The sequence below is a fragment of the Globicephala melas genome, chromosome 15 (genome assembly GCF_963455315.2).
Source record: "Globicephala melas chromosome 15, mGloMel1.2, whole genome shotgun sequence".
Taxonomy (NCBI): Eukaryota; Metazoa; Chordata; class Mammalia; order Artiodactyla; family Delphinidae; genus Globicephala; species Globicephala melas.
The window spans coordinates 69164082-69183920 of NC_083328.1; the positions used below are offsets into that span (position 1 = coordinate 69164082).

The 19839-nt window shown below is 41.0% G+C and overlaps 1 protein-coding gene across 16 annotated transcripts in view; it reads right to left on the minus strand.

Annotated features, from left to right (window-relative positions):
• The window catches only part of PTPRT (protein tyrosine phosphatase receptor type T), a 1174296-nt gene that overhangs the window by 394352 nt on the left and 760105 nt on the right, over nucleotides 1–19839 (minus strand). For all 16 annotated transcript variants that reach the window (XM_060285697.1, XM_060285704.1, XM_060285700.1 and 13 more), the window contains exon 9: nucleotides 5151–5260. In XM_060285697.1, the coding sequence (XP_060141680.1) occupies nucleotides 5151–5260 (110 nt within the window). The remainder of the gene's footprint in view (nucleotides 1–5150; nucleotides 5261–19839) is intronic.

Below are 19839 nucleotides of genomic sequence, written 5' to 3' on the forward strand. Positions count from 1 at the left end.
ATCTGAGGCCATGGGCTATGCACCCTGATGCGTCCTGCTGCAGCAGAGGCGAGGCTGGCTTCAGCGGGCTCTGATGAGCATTCTGAGCTCCCCCTTCAGTGGGCACGGAGAGAGGTCGTGGCTGTTGGAGAATCAGGCCGTTTCACAGCCCTGGGGTGGCATCAGGGTAAGGGGCTAGACTCCCAGCCCTTAGGGATAGGAGGCCAGAATCTAAGTCCATGGTTCCAGGGAGCTCTTCAAGATAAGAACTCCTCACTGAAAGGAAGGTGTCAAAAGTCCAGAAAGGGGCAGCAAGGAAAAAGCAGATGTGACAGTTTTCACCTCTTCCACCTGGATGCAAGGGCTTCCAGCAAATAGTTGAGCCCTCACTGCAGTATCACAGATGAGTTAAACGTCCTTGCCTCCTGGCACATTTTGCAGGTGTCCCTGAGATGCTTATTGTGCTCACAGCCACTAGCCACACAACAGCCAGGTGATTTTTTTAAGAATGCGAATATGATTCCTTCACTCCTCTGCTTAAAATCCTCCTAGGGTGTTCTGTTCCTCTCAGGAGAAAGTGCAAACTCTAGAAGCCTTGCGTAACCTGACTCTACCCACCCACTCTCCACATGGCCTCATCACCATCGTCCATGCTCACGAGGCTTCAGTCGCTCTGACCTCCTTCCTACTTGTCAAACAGGCCAGAGTCATTCCTACTGCAGGGCCGTTACACGAGTTGTTTTCCTTCAAGGGTCATCACTGCTTTGCCTCTGAAGTCTCTGGCCACGGGCAAGGTTTCAACAGCAGAGCAGATCCAAAATGAGGTGTAAAACTTTGGTTGTGTGGGGTTGGCGTGGATTTGCTTTTCCTTTGAATTTTCCCCAGTAGAAGCCTGGAACAGTTTGACACCTTTATATTACAAAGAGGGGACTGAAGCCCAGAGACTGAATGGGACATAATCAAACCATTCCGATTTTGGAGGGCAGAACTGTCCAAGGGTGGGCCCACAGGTTATGACTTGGACCCACGGGGAAGGGAATTTAATCTTAACGTATGACATACTACTCAGACCTGCTGTGTTTAACAATTTTTACAATATTTACAAAGTTATAACTCTTCTTCACTCCCTCCTCTTTTTGGCTTTTGACTTTGCTGCGTCCAAGGTTGTACATAGGAAGGCACAGACAATCCTGGATTTCTCTTCCATTTGTGTTGTCTGATTTTTCCTTGCCACAAAATGTACTTTCTGAGATCAGAAGAGGGTGATTTGTGATTTATGGATTTCTCTCTAGAAATTATAACCAGAACCTAATTTAAAAAATCAAATTGGTTTCATCTAATTACATTTGGAAATTGCCTCATAAACACATGTTCTGTTATGAATGTCTTTAAAAGCAAGGTCTCCTGCTCACTATCTGAGGCAGGATTGGGTTGAGCCCAGCGTGGGGGAGACTCCCCATCCTGCTGAAACTTTCTGAAGAATAGTGCAGTCTAGAGCCGTGCTTCACAAACTTTAATGCCCATGTGAATCACCCAGGGATCTTGGTAAAATGAAGACTCTGATTCAGGAAGTCTGGTGGGGTCTGAGATGCTGTATTTCTAACCAGCCAATGCTGCTGGTCCATGGACCACATTGGATAAGGGGCGAGACACCTGCACTTGAATTCAGGACCCATGAGTTGCATAACCTTGGTCCTTACATTTCACCTCTCCAAGTCTCAGTGGCCTCATTTTTATGTAATGGCAAGAGCTAATATTTTTCTATGCTATTTCTAAATGCCAAACGCAGTACTAAACATATATTTATGTTTATTAATAAATATAAATGAGCAGTTTCTTAATGTACCCAAGGTTATACAGCAAGGAAGTGGCAGAGCTGGGATTCACATCTAGGCTGCCTGACCTCAAAGTCAACATTCTTACCTTCTAAGGCCTCACTGGTTTGTGACACACATGGTCACAGCCATGTTTATGGTCAACATATAAGGCCTAAGCCCATGACCTTCTTAGGTCCCTTCACAGCGTCAACCCGGAAGTTTGGCATATTCCCAGAAGGTAACCTCAAATGCTCAAACAAGTCAGACAGCGGCCGCCTTCTAGCTCTGGTTCTCTGTATTACAGCCGAAGGAGCAGCCGAGAAACTACCTGAAGGTGTCTCACCACAGCTGTTTCCAGTAGAGTCCCTCACGGGAACGCCAATATCCCAGCAACTGGTCTTTGAATATCCACAAGGCACTGGGTTCACAGAGAAGCGAGAAGAAAGGTGCGTTGTCCTAATCTGTGTGCACCTTTGTGCCTAGAGTTCCAGACAGCGTACCATCTAGGAGTCTACCTTTGGAACAGAGCAGGACCCTATGGGGCCTTCTCAGGACAGAACCACCCGCCATGTCCTCCGCCTGCCTCTTGTCTGTAGAAAAACTTTAGCCAAAGAATAAATTTAAAGTGAGGAAATGCAGAAACAAACGAGAGCAGTCAAATAAAACAAAGTAATAATAGTTTAGCCATTAAGCAAAGTCAAAGACCTTTAGTTCTTCCTCAAGGGCTACAGATAATATTCTGAGCCACATTCTTTGAGCTATCTTGCAGATACTGAAACTCTCACCAGGTGGAAGAAGTTAACTACACGATGACCAGACTGTAGCCATGACATAAGCTGCTCCATCCGACACAATTCCGAGAACTAACTTCAAGGAAGTGGGAACAAACGGACGCGGGAGCTGAAGCTTAACTGTACTTAAAACAATCAATAGGATGCTGATGAGACCACCCTATGACCAATTCCAAGATGACTGTCAGAGCTCACTGTGCTTTGCTGCACTTAAGCCCCTCCCTCCACCCATACATCCCTGAAACTCCCCCTTTAAAAGCTCTTGCCCTCTGATTGGCAGTGGGGAGTTGGCTTTTGGACATGAGTCTGCCTTCTCCCCAGGTTGCTAGCCTCCTGAATAAAGCAAACTTTCCTTTCCAACCAACGTCTGTCTCTCAAGTATTGGCTTTCGAGCAGCAAGCAGCCAAACGTGAGTTCAGCAGCCCCTTCGGGGAGCTCGTGCTCAGTGTGTCTAACTCACAGCTATGTCTGCACTCTTGCTCTCTCTCCATCTATTTCTTTCTTCTTACTGTGGAATCACAATCAAGGGTTTCCCAGCCCAGCGCAGTGCATAATCCTGTTACAGCAAGAGGGATACTGCTCCTGTGGAAGCAATCTCTGCAGATATGACTCTACCTGCAACGTGGCCTAGACCTGTGGTTTCCAAAGGCAGGTAGGTACAAGAACCGGGGTCTTTTCACGCCAGAGCTGTCCTCAATTCAAGGCAAAATGAGGAAAAAATAAGGAGAATGTCATGAGTTACGCATAAAGCTAAATTTATTCGATTTAAAGGACTGCCTTTTATTCTGAGATTATGTCCTTTCTATATTTTTGAAATTGTCTTTTATGAAACAATGTCAATAAAAGATGGTAAAGTACTCTGTGTTGGTTCCCCCAAACCATGTGAAATGTTACTGGCCTGTGAATTCCAAAAGTCTTCAACACCTGGCATTGAGAGCCATTTATAAAACAACACCAAGCAACTTAACACCTTAAGTCCTGGGTCCTTTCCCTCTGCTTTACAAAGGGCAGGTGGGTAGATGTCTATCTCATCTGTGTGTATGTGAGTGTGTATGTGACTGTGTATGATCACAGCCTGTGCTTTACAAAGAACAGTGTGTAGCTTTTAAATGACTGGGTTTTGTTTCAGTTGAGTTTCCAGTCCCTTTCTTCCCTAATAAGGTTTTGAATGTGTCGCAGGCAAGGTCTATGAGTATGAGTGCCTCCTCTCCTTCAGCAGCATCCCTGGGAAGGATGCTTCTCTCAAGCCCATGTTCTAAGATGGAGATGGTAGACAGCTCTGCCTCTGAGGAACGCTGGATGGAGTGAGATAAGTGTTTCCTGAAGGTGTTTTCTCTAGCACCCTGTACATGATAAGACAGTTTTCTCTTCCCTCAGCCCTGAGGTCCGTCCAGGTCTCTCTAGCAAATTTGTGTCCATCAGATTTACCCTGAATATTTCTCCCTCATCAATACTCCTTGACTTTCCTTCCCAGAGCTCATCCTCCCTTACGGAGGCGATATTCTTCCCCAAGCTCTCTCTCAACAGGTGTACCTTTCTGCATAAGCGCTGAGAGTCATTAGTCCCTCCATGAGCCAACAGTGTATTCCAGCCTGGAATGCTTATTAACTTTCCCCTCTCAGACTCCCTGGAGAAACCCTGAAGCAACGATTAACCTCCCCCATCTTACAGATGAGAAAACTGAGGCTTGAAGAGAGGAAGAACCTGCTAAAGGTCACTTGAGATGGTGGTAGGACTACTAGGATACCAGACTCTACCCTTCCAGCTTCAGTTTCCATGCCCTTTCTCTGCATTGCTGCGTTTTCTTATTATAATCTGTATCAACAACCTTGTGGTGTCTCAGAACACAAGGGGTGGGAAGAAAGTCAATCTCATCCATATCCCAATATTAGCATTTAGCTATATCAGCCTTATTGAAGTTTTACTGTTTGCTTCTGCTCTGCAATGAGCTTCTATACCATTTATTCTAATTTTGAAAGTTTTCAGTGAAGCCACATTCTTGTCCAAGGACATTCTGCTCCATCTCTGATATAAGACCCTGCTAATCCTGGGAGAAGGGCTTTCAACACCATCACCTTGGCTCTGTGGCCAAGGCATCACCATATGCCTTAGCCACAGAGCAACGTTAAAGCTCAAGAATCATGTACCCCCAGTTAGAGAATGACATTGGGACCATTCTGGAAGCCCAGGGACTGATATGGGTACCACGGGAATCATGTGAGTGTTGTGATTTTCCAGAGGAACTGCAAGTACTGTTTGCCAGGCCTGGGTCTGCTCAGCTGTGCCAGGACTACCTGACCGCTTGAGTCCTAATGCCTTTGCTGAAGAGATCAATAATCCTTTCAATGCCCAATTTTCTTCGTCACTAGGGCTATCAAGACGGCTCAATTGATGCCCCTGTGTTTTTTCCCCACTGTATTATCAGAAACCTTCCAGTAAGTTGTGTCTCACTCACCTTTGTGCCCTTGATGGAGCTCTGCACACAGTAGGTATTTGCCAACGTCAGGCTGAAGGAAACTGAATAAAGCCAAGCCAACTGATACAGTCACAGGGGCCTCCTTACCTCGTAGAGTGTGATGACCCCGTTGGTCTCATTGGGAGGTTTCCACTGGATGTAGATCTTCTCCTCAAAGGGACCCCCTTGGATGGACTCTAGAGGAACAGCTCCTGGAACTACAGAAGGAAAAAATTAGGAACTTGATGTCACCTTCCATCTCATTTCGCCAGCCTTATTGACCTAGAACAGGAGTCAGCAAAATTATCCTGTAAACGGTCAGATAATAAATATTTTAGGCTTTGTGGGCCATACAGTCCCTGTGATAACTACTCAACTTTGGCACCTGTAGCATAAAAACATCCATAGACAATCCATAAATAAATGGGCATGTCTGTGTTCCAAAAAAACTTTATTTCTAGAAACAGGCAAGGGCTGGAGTTGACCCGTGGGCCATAGTTGGCTAACCAGTTCTCTGGAAGACCGATGGCTTTTCATCTGCAGGCTCTGAGCAAGTTTCTTCTGGAACTAAAACTGACCAGGGTAAAGAGGACATCTGTAGGTCCCAGCCCTGCCAGCAGTAGGATTCTGGAATTAGACTCTTGCCTTAGGATTGGTATTTGAGGAATGCAACGTGACCATCACTATCATTTTCCCAAACCTGTCAAGCTTTCTCCAGCTACAGGAAGTGCTTCCATAGTTTCCTAATCCCTGAATCTACCAGGAACTATGTGCCTTGAAACTTCAGTCTAATTAGAGGGCAGCTCATTTGTCTAGCTGCTGAGTCTCCAACGCCTGACACGTGGTACATGCATAACAACCATTTGCTGGCTGGACAAATAGATGAGTCAATGACCTATGCCAGCATTTTGCCCTAATGAGCAAAACCTTTCCTGGGCTGTTTCTGTACCCAGATGAGTCTTCCTGCCAGCTTCCTCCTGCTGAATGCCACCATCATTATGACAGTCTGGAAGATGCTGAACCGTAAAATAATGATTCCCCCAACTTCCCATTATAACCCCCTAGAGGATCATGAATTCATGTAAGTCATTACAGAATCTATTTATATTTTGGCATTATAAACACAGGTATTTTTACTAAGTGCTTACTCTGTGATCAGAATTCTACATACATTATTTCATTTAAGCTACAAAAGAGCTCTGCCCGGTAGTATTATCTCCTTTCTGCTGATAAGGGAACTGAGGCTCAGAGAATTAAATAACTTGCTCAAGGTCATATGGCTCTTAAGTTGCAAAGAGGAAAGTGAACACCTGTCTGTGAGCTTCAAAGCATATACTCTTAATCATCATGCTGTGCCTCTCTAGATATAGCCACGGCCATATGTTGCAATCAGTTCCCTATTGTTAAATTAAAATATATTTAGTTTTTCTCATTACGGACATGATACACAGAATTTGTTGAATATTAAAAATCTACAAAAAAAGATTTTTTAAAAAAGAAAAGAACAAAATCACTCATAATCCCTGTAACTGGAGATACTTTTCCAGTATCGTCACATGACTATGCATATACATATTTTATTTTTAAAAATTAAACTCCTACTGTGCATATTGTGTTGTGACCTTCTCTTATCGCTAAACAGTAACAGTTTTTAAAAAATCCTTAAATGTTCTTTGGGGCCATGCATTTGAATGGCTACTTAGAGCAGGATATGCCCCATTATAGTCACCAATCCTTTATTATTGGGCATTAAAGTTGGTTTGAATTCTTTATGATTATAATAACACTGAAATGAGCATTCTTACAAATAGGTATTTGAATGCAACTCTGCTGACGTTCCTAAGATAAATTCTTGGAAATTAATTTATTGGGCCAAAGTAAATGAACTATTTTATCTTTAAGGCTTTTGACATATATTGCCAGATTGCCTTCCAGAAAGTTCACACAATTCTGGGCTCCCCAAACAGAAGGATATGCCAATTCCCAATCCATGACAACAACGCCTATTTCAAAGATTAAGCATATGTAGTTGTTCCTTTTTTAGAATACTGGAGAGCACAGATTTGTTTTTCAGTTTAATTGGCCATTTGCATTGATTCTTTTATGAACATGCTCTCTATACCCTGTGCTCATTTTCCTGGATGACTCTTCATTTCTGTTCATCATTGTCTTATGATTTATAATCTGTTTTTAAGCTTTTTTGCATAGGTTACAATAGTTTGGTCAGTTCTTCATTTGCTTTTTAAATCTTTTAGGTATGTAGAAACTTCTAAGTATTCAGATCTCTTATTGCTTTTCCTTATCCCGTCATCCTTTCCACAAATATTTATTGAATACTTAATATGACCAAGGGACTTGGTGATAGACATTACAGATACACCAGGGACAGAGAAAGATATAGTCAAATCCTTGATAAAGCTTCTATTCTGGAAAGGGAGACTACATTAAATAATTGCACTCATAATTAGTTTTTTAATGTTGTTATCAGGACTTTGAGGTAAACGCATAAGGTGTTGGAAGAATTATAACCAGCAGAGAAAATCTAGCCTGGCAAATCAGGATAAGGAGTAGAAAGTAAGTTAGGGTCGATGGATAAGTAGAAGCTACTAGGACAATCCTGGGGAGGGTGGGTGTTGGAGTGCAGTGGATGGCTTTGTGGAGAAAGTGTGGAAGGAGAAAAGCCATCCTGGGGAGAGAAGATGGTAGCTTGGACCAGGGTGACGGTAGTGTAGAAGAGCATTAGACTGTGTCAGAGATTTGGGGGAGCTCCTGTGATTTGCTGGTGATGGAGGAAAGAGACGTGTCAAGGTAAAACCCCAGCTCTTCTGTTTCATACCAGTGGGGTGGATCAGAGGTTGTTCATAGAAAGGGAGCCTTAGAGGATGCCTAGTCTTGGAAAGGAAGCTGGCAAGCTCAGTTCTGTCATAATTCATTGGACAAGTATGCAGAACACCCAGGGGGCAATGTTGTAGCAGTGGGGTGGGGGCAGTGGGTAGCGATGTTTAGGCACTGAAACCATGGGCAGGGAGTAGATCTTGTAGCCAGAGTGCAGAGGAGAACAAAAGTAGCAAGTCTAGGACTAAGGCAAGAAGAACTCCAAACTTAACAAGGAAAACAAAGAAATTCGGAAACTGGGAAGCCGTGTTCAGGGAGGCAACAGAAAACCAGGAAGGGGGGCTGTCACTGAAGCAACCAAGGGAGGAGCAGAAAGGTATTGGTTAACAGTGACAGGTGTGGATGCCGAGTAAGATGCAACCTTCTGTTTGCTCACTGAATGTAGTGTCTTCAAGGTTACTTGTGAACTGAGCAATGGTAATTTAGGGAGAACACTGGTGTCATAAGTCATCTTTTTATGGGTGGAGAAGAGAGTGGAAGGTGAGGCGAGTAAACAAACAAACAAAATGTTTACTTGTGTTGAGATGAGTAAACATTTTGGCTGTGAAGGGGAGGCGAATGCAAGAAGGAGCAGGAATGAGACATGGAGCTAAAGTACTGCCCCCTCCCAGAGAGGGAGAGGTTATAGCATGATTAAAGGCAACCAGGAAAAAATACAAAATTGACGTAAGAGGTAGAAGGATAGGAAAGAGAGAGGAAACAACTGACATTAGTAGGGTCCTGAAAATGCCAGGGCAGGGAAAGAGAGCATCCTTCCCTCTGTGAGATAAGAGGAAGAAAATATGCAAGTGCTCTGGAGAGGGGGGTTGAGGTGTCCTCTAATGGCTCTACTTTCTTGAGAAGAGAGAGTGAAACCATCTACCCAAAGTGTCCTGGAGGAGGAGCTTCGTCAGGAACCTGGAGAAGCTTTAAGAGGTGAAAGGTGAGCTGAACAGAGAGGTGCTGGCGCTGCTCACTAAGAAGGCTGTATCAGATGCAGGCTGGGATGGGACCGCCACCTGGGCTCCTCCTTTCGTACTAGCTCAGAGCAAATTCTCTTTTTTACCCAACATCAGATGAATAGTCATCTGTATTTTCTGCCTTCAACTTTTTCTTTTGAAACCTAACACTTTAATCCATCTGGGATCAATTTTATGTACTGTACAAAATGGAAATCTCACTAGAGTTCTTTACAATATTCTTAGGATAATAAATTGACCAGTCAAAACTTTCCCCAGTGATTTAAAATGCCATTTTATTATCACATTAAATTATTTTATATTCTAGCATATGTTGTTGGCTTTCTGCTCTATTTCATTGAGTCATAGCTTCTATTCTGACAGTATCTCTCTGTTGTGTTGATATAGCATGTTTTAATATTCAGTAGAACAGGTTCTTTCCAAATATCATCATTCTTTTGCAAGTTTTCTGGACTATCAATACCCATGTATTCTTCCAGAAGAATACTAGAATAATTTTACAAAACTTCCAAAATGTTCCATCAGAATCTTTATTTCCCTTGCATTCTTCACTTCTCTGGGGGACAAGTGACACCTTTTTTCTAACAAGTCCTCCTGCCAGTAATATTGTATTAATTCTCATTTCTTAATGTTTTCTTTTTAGGTCTCCCAGTTAAAAATGTTTTTTTCATTTCTTACAAACTGTATTCCTAGGATTTTATTACTTTTGTTCATATTATTTTTGCATTACATTAAGGAGTTTCTCTTGTGAAACATACGACAAAATTATGTGTAACGCATGTATATTTAAATAATAATTATGAAATGAACATGCAGGTACCCACTATCCAATCTAAGAAATAAACCATCACTGTATCATTGGACCATCCTTTGTGCCTTCACTCTTGACTCCTACTCTCCGCCCCATGAACAAAAAAAATGCATATTATCCTGAATTTTATGTTAATCATTCTCTTTATTTGGAGGTATAAGTATATACATCTATCTCAAGACAAAATATCATTTAGTTTTTCCTGGTTTCCTTTATATACATAAAGCTGAGTGTTTGTATTGCATGATTTGCATTTGCCACTCAATGCTGTTTTGAGATTCATCCCCACTAATGCACGCAGTTGTATTTCATTCATCTAAATTTTATGAATAGAGTCTTATTTATTTGCTACATTTCTTATTTCTTACTATAGGCAGACATTAAGACTATTTCCCGATGGGGCTATCTTACAGCATTGCTCCTATGAATGTTTCTGTACATTTGGTTGAAAATATGTATGATTTCACTAAGGTATACCGAGAAATAGGATAGGTAGACTAAGGGCAATATCTGTCTTCAGCTCTCCTGAGTAATGCCAAATGATTTTCCAAAGTGTTGGCAGCAACGTACACTCCCTCCAACAACGTTCTGAAAGCTCCTACGTCTCTACATCCTTACAAACACTTGGTATTGTAAGGTTTTTATATTCTAGACCATCTGGTAAGTGTGAAATGATAGATCATTGAGATTTTAATTGTTTTTGTCTGTTTTCTAAAGAGGATGAGCATCTTTTAGTGTTTTTTGGACATTACTGTCTTCTTCTTATTGACTTGTAGAGGTTCTTTGCATATCCTTGCTATGGGTCCTTTTATTGGCTATGTGTGTTATAAAAATCTTCTCTTGGTTTTTGTCTTCCCTATCCCTTTATGTTACCTTTGGACAAAGATCAATTCTTAATTTTGCTGTGGTCAAATTTATCGGGTTTTCTTTTTTTTGTATGGGGAAAAGAAACTTTAGTGACTTGATGGTGGTAATCATTTCACAATGTATACCTATATCAAATCATCATGTTGTAGATCTTAAATATATACAATTTTATTTATCAAATATACCTCAACAAAGCTGGAAAAAAAATAGCAGGAGATGCTGTTGGTGCTTACTGGCCATATACTGAGGCTCACTGCAAAACACTTGCTACTCTACCTAAAGGCTGTGGAAGCAAACTTGGTCTCCACACAGGGTAAGCAAAGAGTGCCAGAGTTAACGTCCCCAAAACATTCTTCAAGCAACGAAAGGAAGTTAATGTATGAATATTCTGGTCTCTTCACCATTGGTTGGGTTAACTCTGAGATATGTTCTAGTAATATTTCTCAAACTACCTCAAATACTGAAACCCTTGTTATTGTTATCATTATTACTATTATTAATTTTCTTAATATTATTTTCAACCCACTGGACCGATACTATCATAAAATTTTTAAAAAGAATAGGAAAGTAAAATCAAAAAGTAAAAGTGAAATATAAAAACATAGAAAATGCAAGCTCCTCCTTTAAAATACTTAACCTCTTTTTCTGTAATTATCTTGTCAAGGACCTGAAAGAGTTCATGAGTCAGTGCTGGTCTCTGGATTATAGGTGGAACGGCACTGCTCTAAAACCCAGTGATTCCCATGGTAATTTTCTTGATAATGCACATTTTATTGGCTTCCTTCCCTTCCCTGATTCACTTCTCTCTACTTACCAGTGTGTCCTGGACCATCTCCTAAATAAACTACTTGCATTTGAATCCTCATCTCAGGATCAGATAAATGCAAACAAAAATAATAAATCCAAATAAAATATTCTTATTTAAGAAATACTTTCTCTACCCTGAAGTCCTAAGAATATTCCCTTAAACTTTCTTCAGTTTTAAAGTCATACCTTTTATAAAATGTCTTCAACTCATCTGTAATTGTGTTTTCACATAAAGCGTGAGGTAGGGATCTAATTTCAATTCTTCCTCTCTATCCTAGCACTACTTAATGAAAACACATTTTTATTTACTTAACTGATCTGCCATATGCTCCCTCTGCCTTCCATCACATTCCCACGTACGTATGGGTCTATTTCTACGTTCTATTTTTTTCAATTGTTGTATTAGACTATTCCTGTGTCAATATCATGCCTTTTTTATTAATTGAATGATTCTTTAAATTCTATAGTGCTTCACAATTTTCAAAAGTTTAACACACATGATTTCATATAATCCCATAATAACCCCTTTCTCCCCTTACCCTGATATTGCCCCTCCCCATTCCCTCTCCCCACTGGTAACCACTAATTTGTTCTCTATATCTGTGAGCCTGCTTCTTTTTTGTTTCACTCACTAGTTTGTTGTATTTTTTAGATTCCATATATAAGTGATATCATACAGTATTTGTCTTTGTCTGTCTTTCACTTAGCATAATGCCCTCCAAGTCCATCCATGCTGCTGCAAATGGCATTATTTCATTCTTTTTTATGGCTAAATAGTATTCCATTGTGTGTATACACTACATCTTCTTTATCCATTCATCTGTTGGTGGACACTTAGGTTGCTTCCATACCTTGGCAATTGTAAATAATGCTGCTATAACATTGGGGTGCACGTATCTTTTTGAATCAGAAATACCGTGTCTTCTAAATTAACAAAGATTTGTAAGTTTTGTAGCTGGTAGAGCAAGGCCTGCAAATATGCATTTTGTGTTCGGGTCTGTCTTACTATTCTTGTCTTTTCTCCTTGCATATACATTTTAGGACTAGCTTGTAAATTTTCAAAACAAAAGTCTCATTTTTCTTTTGAAGTCGCATGAAATATAGATCAATTGGGAGACCATAAATGTCTTTATATATTATGGCTTTATAAATTGGGTTTTCTTACTTAGGTCTTCTTTAATGTCCTTCAGTGCTTTATACATTTACATATACTATATATCTTGAAATCTTTTTGTTAGGTTTATTCCTAAAAAACATATATTTTTATTGGTATCATAAATAGTATCTTAAAAAAAACACATACTTTTTAGGTGAATGGAAATGCAATTGATTTTCTAATGTTGAGTTCTTTGTCAAACATGCTATATTCTCCTATTAATTCTAATGAATTGTGTGTAAATTTCTTTGGGTTATCTAATAAATAATCATAGCATCTGCAGTTAATGATAATTTTGTTCTTTTCCAATCTTTTAACTATTTATTTAATTTTCTTGTCTTCTACCAAAGCCACCAATACAATATTTAGTGGAGGTAATGATAAGCATCTGTGTGCTTTCCAACTTTAAAGGAAATGATTTCATTATTTCATCCTTGGGTGTGGTGTCTGTAAGTTTCTTATAGTTACCCTTTATCAGGGTAAGAAGGTCTTTTTTATTCCTGGTATACAAGGATATTTTCTTTTTAAGTCATGCTGAGCTTTAACTGAAGCTTTTTCTGTACCTACTGTAGTAATGATATGTTTTTGCCCTCTCTTACTTTGCTAAAGTAGTGAATTGCAGTATTTGTTAATGTTGAACAAATATTAATTTCCTAAAATAAACCATTTTTTTTCCTAGTTGTATACAGTGCTGGATTCTTTGTTAATATTTTGTTTGGGGGATTTGCATCTAATTGTCCTTTTTCTCATAATAAGCTTGTCTGGTTTTGATATTAAGGATAAATTGGTATCCTAAAATGAGGAGAAGAGTGTTCCTTCTTCTTCTTCTCTCTAAAAGTATCGATGCAAGACTGGGATTGCCAGTGCCTTGAGTATTTGTCTGATTTCACCTGTAAGACCATCTAGGACTGGTGTGTTTTTGTTGGAAAAGTTTAAACTACTGATTCTATTTCTCTATTTGAGAATTATATACATTTTCCCCCTTTAGTCAAGTTTTTACATTTATATTTTGCTAGGAATTTTTTCATAGCCCATAAACGTCAAATTTACTGGTCTAAAAGGATATTTAATATCCACATTTTATCTTTTTTACTGTGAAAGAACCAGTATACAAGCATATAAAACAAATACACATCTCATTAATTTATCAACAGACAACTTCATACCCGCAAAAGGTAAGGGCTCTCTTAACTTCCTAATAATCATGACCTTGGTTTTCATTATAGTTTTTCTTCCTTAAACACACATCCCTAAGCACTATGGGGTTCATTATTAAATAAAAATAATAAATATAATAAACAGTGCTAAACTCTTTTACAAAGCCCAGTCTGGGAGAACTAACCTCTTTCTTTACATCACTAATTTCCATTCCATGAACATGTTCTAACCCAGCATTTATTTATACATTCTGTTAAGAATGTGGATTTTACTGTGTTTTTAAATCTTGTTTCTTGCTGTAATTCTTAAGGGACATTTGCTTTGCATTAAAAGACTGTTCCTCTTTAATAAGAATGAAAGCATTTTTCCATCTGTCCAGTAACCTTTCTTTATGCAACCTTACAAGAGCTGGAACAGGCCAGTCTAGTTTGGTGGGCTGAGATACGTTCTGCTAGTGATTATATGAGCCCCTGTTTTAAATATTTTTAACCCAGAGGGAAAGGGAAAATTTAGATATGCCCGTCATTACTTGGCCAGATAAGGGGTCCGCTTGCTTGGAGGTGAGGGTTGGTGGGGGAAGGTTAGGGAAAAGAAATGACCACACAACAGGAAGCTTCTTTTCAAAAAGAGGACTTACTTTGGTTTTTGAAGGAGCAGCCTGAAGTTACCTGGAGCACTCCCCCTACCTTTAACTGGAATGTCTCAACCCAAAGATACTCTTTCCTCAAATCCCTCTGCTTTCCTGATTTACCACATTGCAGGCTTGGACCAAGGGCTCTCATCCTCTGCTCTGTGGACTGGCATATAAAGATGCCTCAACATTAAGATCTCCTGAACCCCTGACCCCCCCCCCACTCCTATCAGCTCCACAGCCCACCCTCGCCTTTAGCCTTGGGCAGAGTTTGAGGGTATTTATGCAATTGGGCTTAGAAGTTCCTTCTTCTTGTGCCCCAAGGGACTGGGTGGCAGTGGAGGGGGTGGTTTCTTTCGGTGAAGTCACAGCTCAGTCATCTTTTCTCCATGTAGGTCCCCCTCCCCCAACACTGCTCTGCATTAATTCCTCAGGGCAGAATGAAAGGCATTTTTCTATTCCTTTGGGAAGGTAGTTTAAGAAGAACGATCAGATGACCATCTTGAGTCAAAACTCTCATTTTCATCATGCAGACCTGTAACGTAGTACTAACACCATGGACTGAGCCAGACTGCCTGGGTTTCTGTCCCGTTCTCACCACTTATTTGTTGTACAACCTGAGGCAAGTCGCTTAACCTCTCTGTGACTCAGTTTCCTTACTTTAAAATGAGGATTAAAATAGTACCTCCTTCATAGCTATTGTGGTGACTGACACTCTGTGTTTGCTCCTCCCCCTGGTCCCATCACATTCTCTGAGAACTGCTCTAGTGCAGCCTGGAGATCACCAATTTGATTCTTCTGCAGAATCAGAATTGTTACTATTTCCTTTGGTGTCCTTCCATCTATCTATAGTCTCTGAATAGTGTCGTACTGCTAATCATAGAAGCCGTATCTTCTCGTAGCTTTACTGAGCACATTTAACAGCTTTCTAAAATTTTCTTCTGATTTCTATGGTAAATTATTTAAAAATCTATTTTGCCTTTGAGGAGATTCTCATGATTCATTCATTCAATAATATCTTTATCACATGCCTACTATCTACCTGGCACTGTTCTAAGTGGTTGGAAGTACCAGTAAACAAAAATAGAAACAAACCATCATTGTCTCCTTGGTATACATGCAAGTGGGAGAAGAGATAATTAAATGTAGAGTGAAATAGGCAGCATGTCAAATGATAAATCCTAGGGAGATACACAGAGCAGGGAAGAGGGACAAGGAGTCTGGTGTTAGAAAAGTCCAGTTTATAATAGAAAGGTTGAGGAAGAGTCACCTGAAAGGTGACATTTGAGCGAAGACATGAAGAAGGTGAAGAAACAAGCCCTGTTTTTTTGTGGGAAGATTGTTCTAGTCAGAAGGAATGGCAAGTGCAAATGTCCTGAGGCAGGGACACACCTGGCACATTTGAGGAGAACAGTGACTGGATTTATGTAGTAAGGCAGACATAGAAGAAGATGAGGTCAGAGAGGCAACCATAAAAGTGGTAGTATTAAAACCAGGCAGGGGGCTTCCCTGGTGGCGCAGTGCTTGAGAGTCTGCCTGCCGATGCAGGGGACGTGGGTTCATGCCCTGGTCCGGGAGGATCCCACATGCCTCGGAGCGGCTGGGCCCGTGAGCCATGGCCACTGAGCCTGCGCGTCCGGAGCCTGTGCTCCGCAACGGGAGAGGCCACAATAGTGAGAGGCCCGCGTACCGCAAACAAAACAAAACAAAACAAAACAACAAAAATACAGGCAGGACCCTGTGGGGCTCATGGGCACAGAAGCCTTTCTGTGCCCCCTGTTCCTCGTTTGTAGGGAACAGAGTCTAGCCTCCCTGACCTGCCCTGAGTTCAAAAGGGCAGCTTCAAATCAGGGAAGGGAGAGGATGCAGACAGAGACAAGGGAGGAGCAGCCCAGAAACAACAGTGCAGCCTTGGGGCAGGGTCCTGGTTCTGCCTCAAGGGACGCACGGAACAATATCTTTGAGCTCTTTACGAACTAAAACCCCCAGCACGTGTAAGATGTTAGCATTCTTCATTCCAAAGAAGATCACAGTTTGATAACCTCAACAAGAGACCACCTGAGGCCAAATTAAAGGAACCAGAAAGGCTCATTAGGAGGAGACTACCTGAAATCAGATTAAAGGAGTGCAGGCCCTGCAGACACCCTAATGTTATCAGCAACTCCACCCTTGAACTACTGCTATAAAACTCCTCACCAAATCCTCCTGGATTGGCGGACACAGATTTTGGAGGGCATGAGCCCGCTGTGTTCCCCTTTGCCTGGCAAAGCAGTAAAGCTAGTAAAGCTAGTCTTTTCTACTTCACCCAAAACTTTGAGATTCGATTTGGCACCAGTGCACAGAGGCCAAGTTTTCCGCACCAGTGTGGTCACATAGGACCTCGTGAGCCATCCTAAGGACTAGTGCTTTTAATTTCAGTAACACGAGAAACCACTGGAAGGTTATGCACAGAGGGGTGATGCTGTGATTTGCCTCATGGTTTAATAAGATCCTTCTGGCCGCTGTGTTGAGAAAACAGAGTAGGGGCCAGGGCTAAAGCTGAAAGGCCATTGTGGAGGCCACTCTAATAATACAGGTTGGAGACTGCAGTGGCTTGGACCAAAGAGCTAGCAGTAGAGGCTGTAAAAAATGATCAAGGTCTTGCTATGTACTGAAGGACGAGTCAAGAGAATGTGCTTATGGATGGGATGTGGGGAGTGAACAGGGATGTTTTGCACAAAGCAAGGGGGCACCAATCATAGAGAACAGGTGTGTTCCCTGGAGTTTCCCTGGAGTTTGCAATCCAGGGCTTTAAATGTGACAAAAGTGAGGAATCAAGGTTTCTGACTTGAGCCATTGATAAAATGGAGTTGCCATTAACTGAGGTGGAGAAGAGCATGAGGAGAATCCGTATGAGTTGGGTGGCGGCTGAAGGATGATCAGGCCAGCTGTGGACGTGTTTAACTCCAGTGGCTGACTAGCAATGCAGGTGGATAGGTCTAACAGGATAAATGACTGGATAATTTGGATAAATGACTCCGGAGGGCAGGGGAGAGGTCTGGCTTGGAGACGTCAACTGGAGAAATCATTAGCATAGGGATAGATTTTAAAGCCAAAGGATTGGAGGAAATAATTAGCAGAATGAGTGTGGACCAAGGGTCAACAAGCTATGGCCACTGCCAAATGCAACCAGCTGCTTGTTCTGTAAATAAAATTCTACTGGAACACTGCCACACCCATTCATTTCTACGGTCGGAGTAAGATGTTTGCAATTGGGATTACAGAGGTATTATAGGTAATTTTAAGATGGTCCCCTGCCCATAACTAACAGAAATCTTGCGTAGATCACTGGTTTGGTTTTTCCAAGTCACACACCTTCAGTTAAAAAGCAGTCTGCCGATTCTGGTACTGGCCACACACCACTTAATATAGTTCTTGGCAGAGAGGAAATTAAATGCTTTACGTATAGACTTTCAAGTAGGACACCGTCTAGAAACTGGTGGGATGACCATCCCCATTTTACAGATGGGGACACTGAAATGTACAGAATGCAAGGAATTTAATCAAGGTTACACAACCAAGTAGTGGATGGAGCCTAGATACAGCCCAGATCCCTCCGACTCCAGAGTGTTTTCTGAATCACCCCTTTCTTCCATCACCTGGTAGACATGTGGGTTTAGAAAAGCTGAAAGACAGTCACACGAAAGTCACCTACTAGTGGAAAAATCAGCACATCTCGGCCCCAGGCAGAGGCTCTTTTGACCACATCACACTACCACTCCACAAGTCAAGAAGTCCTTTCCCATGAAGCCAACTTACAGTCGACCCTCGGTGTCCGCAGGAATTGGATCCAGGATAGCAAAATAACAAAATCCACTGAAGCTAAATTCTTTACATAAAACGGCGCAGTGCAGTTGACCTTCCACACTGGGGGTTCCTCGTGGGAGGATTTAACCAACCGTGCATTGATTTCGAAATCAATATGCAGATACGGAACCCACAGACATGGAACCCACGGATACAGAGGGCTAACTGTACTTTATTTTGATTCAACTAGGTCTTTTTCTTCCCCGTCTTACTCACTGTGAAAAGACTTCTTGAGGAAAGATTCCTGTTTTGTCTAATCTTCTAAGTTGCTTTACCCTTCTTTTTTTCCTCCATAATTCTTTAGTGGATCCATGTATTCCCTCCCCACAATTTCATTTCTTTTTCTATCTAATAGCACGGAACTTTCCATCCCTTTGATAGAGTTCTACAACAAAGGTTAATTACTTTATAATTTCATTCTCTTTAAAAAAAAAAGCACACTAAAATTGCTAATTTTAACTGTGCTTCTTGTCAGTAGGTTCATGTAAATTCACTGTAATTAAAACAGATGTTTTCTTGTGCCTAACACTCAGGTGGTAATTTAAGGGAAATTTTCATTTCAACATAAAGGAGGACAGAGTGTTATCAAGGGAAGTTTTCTCCTCTCTTCTCCTGTCTTATCCTTTCCTCTTCTTTCTTCCCCTCCATCTTTGTATCTGAAAAGTGGGGCTAATGGTGAACTTTGAGGGTAGTTGTGAGAAGTAACAAGTCAGTTTTTGTGAAAGCACAGAGCCCTGCACAGCCAGCACAAGTTTTCCTTCCTATCATCTTGTCTAGGTTTTTTTTTTAATTTATTTATTTTTTGCCTCTCCATTCCAGGTGCCATATTTGTTGGTTAGTTGGTTGTTGTTCATTATAGAGGCTCAGAACTAACTTAAAAGTTGAAATAATTTGAAAATGGTTCAGAGGAGTCTGTCTTATAGAGACAAGATAGATTTAAACAATTTCAATCCACTTTGTAATTTCCAGTCTTGCTGGAGGAAAGATAATTTTTTTCTGGATAAATTTTTATATCTTAAGGTGTCCAACATACCTTTTTAATGGAACTATACAGTGGTGTATTAGTAAATGTTTCACAGCCAGTTCTCCAGGAAAACAAAACAAAATAAAAACTCAGTATGTTTCCTGATTTCCATGGTATAAATATCTCCACCGTGGTTGATTTTAAGCAGTGAATGTGATATCACTGGGTTCAGAGGTTAGAAGAGAGGCTAATGATTAGCTCTATCAAGCCAGTATCAGCTGGTTTTGAGTGTAAATAAAATATGTTATACACGTCTTTACCTTCTTAGCATATATAAGCAGGGCCCCGTGATATAATGAAAGAGGCATGGGTTTCGATATTAGCTATTCGTTCATTTAACAAATAGTTAATGAGCATCTACTAGGTGCCAGGCAGACAATCACACACACACACACACACACACACACACACACACACACACACACACACACACACACACACACACACACACACACACACACACACACACACAGTATTTCAGGTAATGATAAGTACTACAGAAAAGGATAAAACAGAGAGAGTGTTTAGGGAGATACTGGCCAGGAATAGGATTGTATCTTAGATAGGGTTGGGGGAAAAGCACAGATAAGATTTTGGGATCTACTTATTGGCTCTGCCATTTGTTACTTAAGTAGCCTTAGAC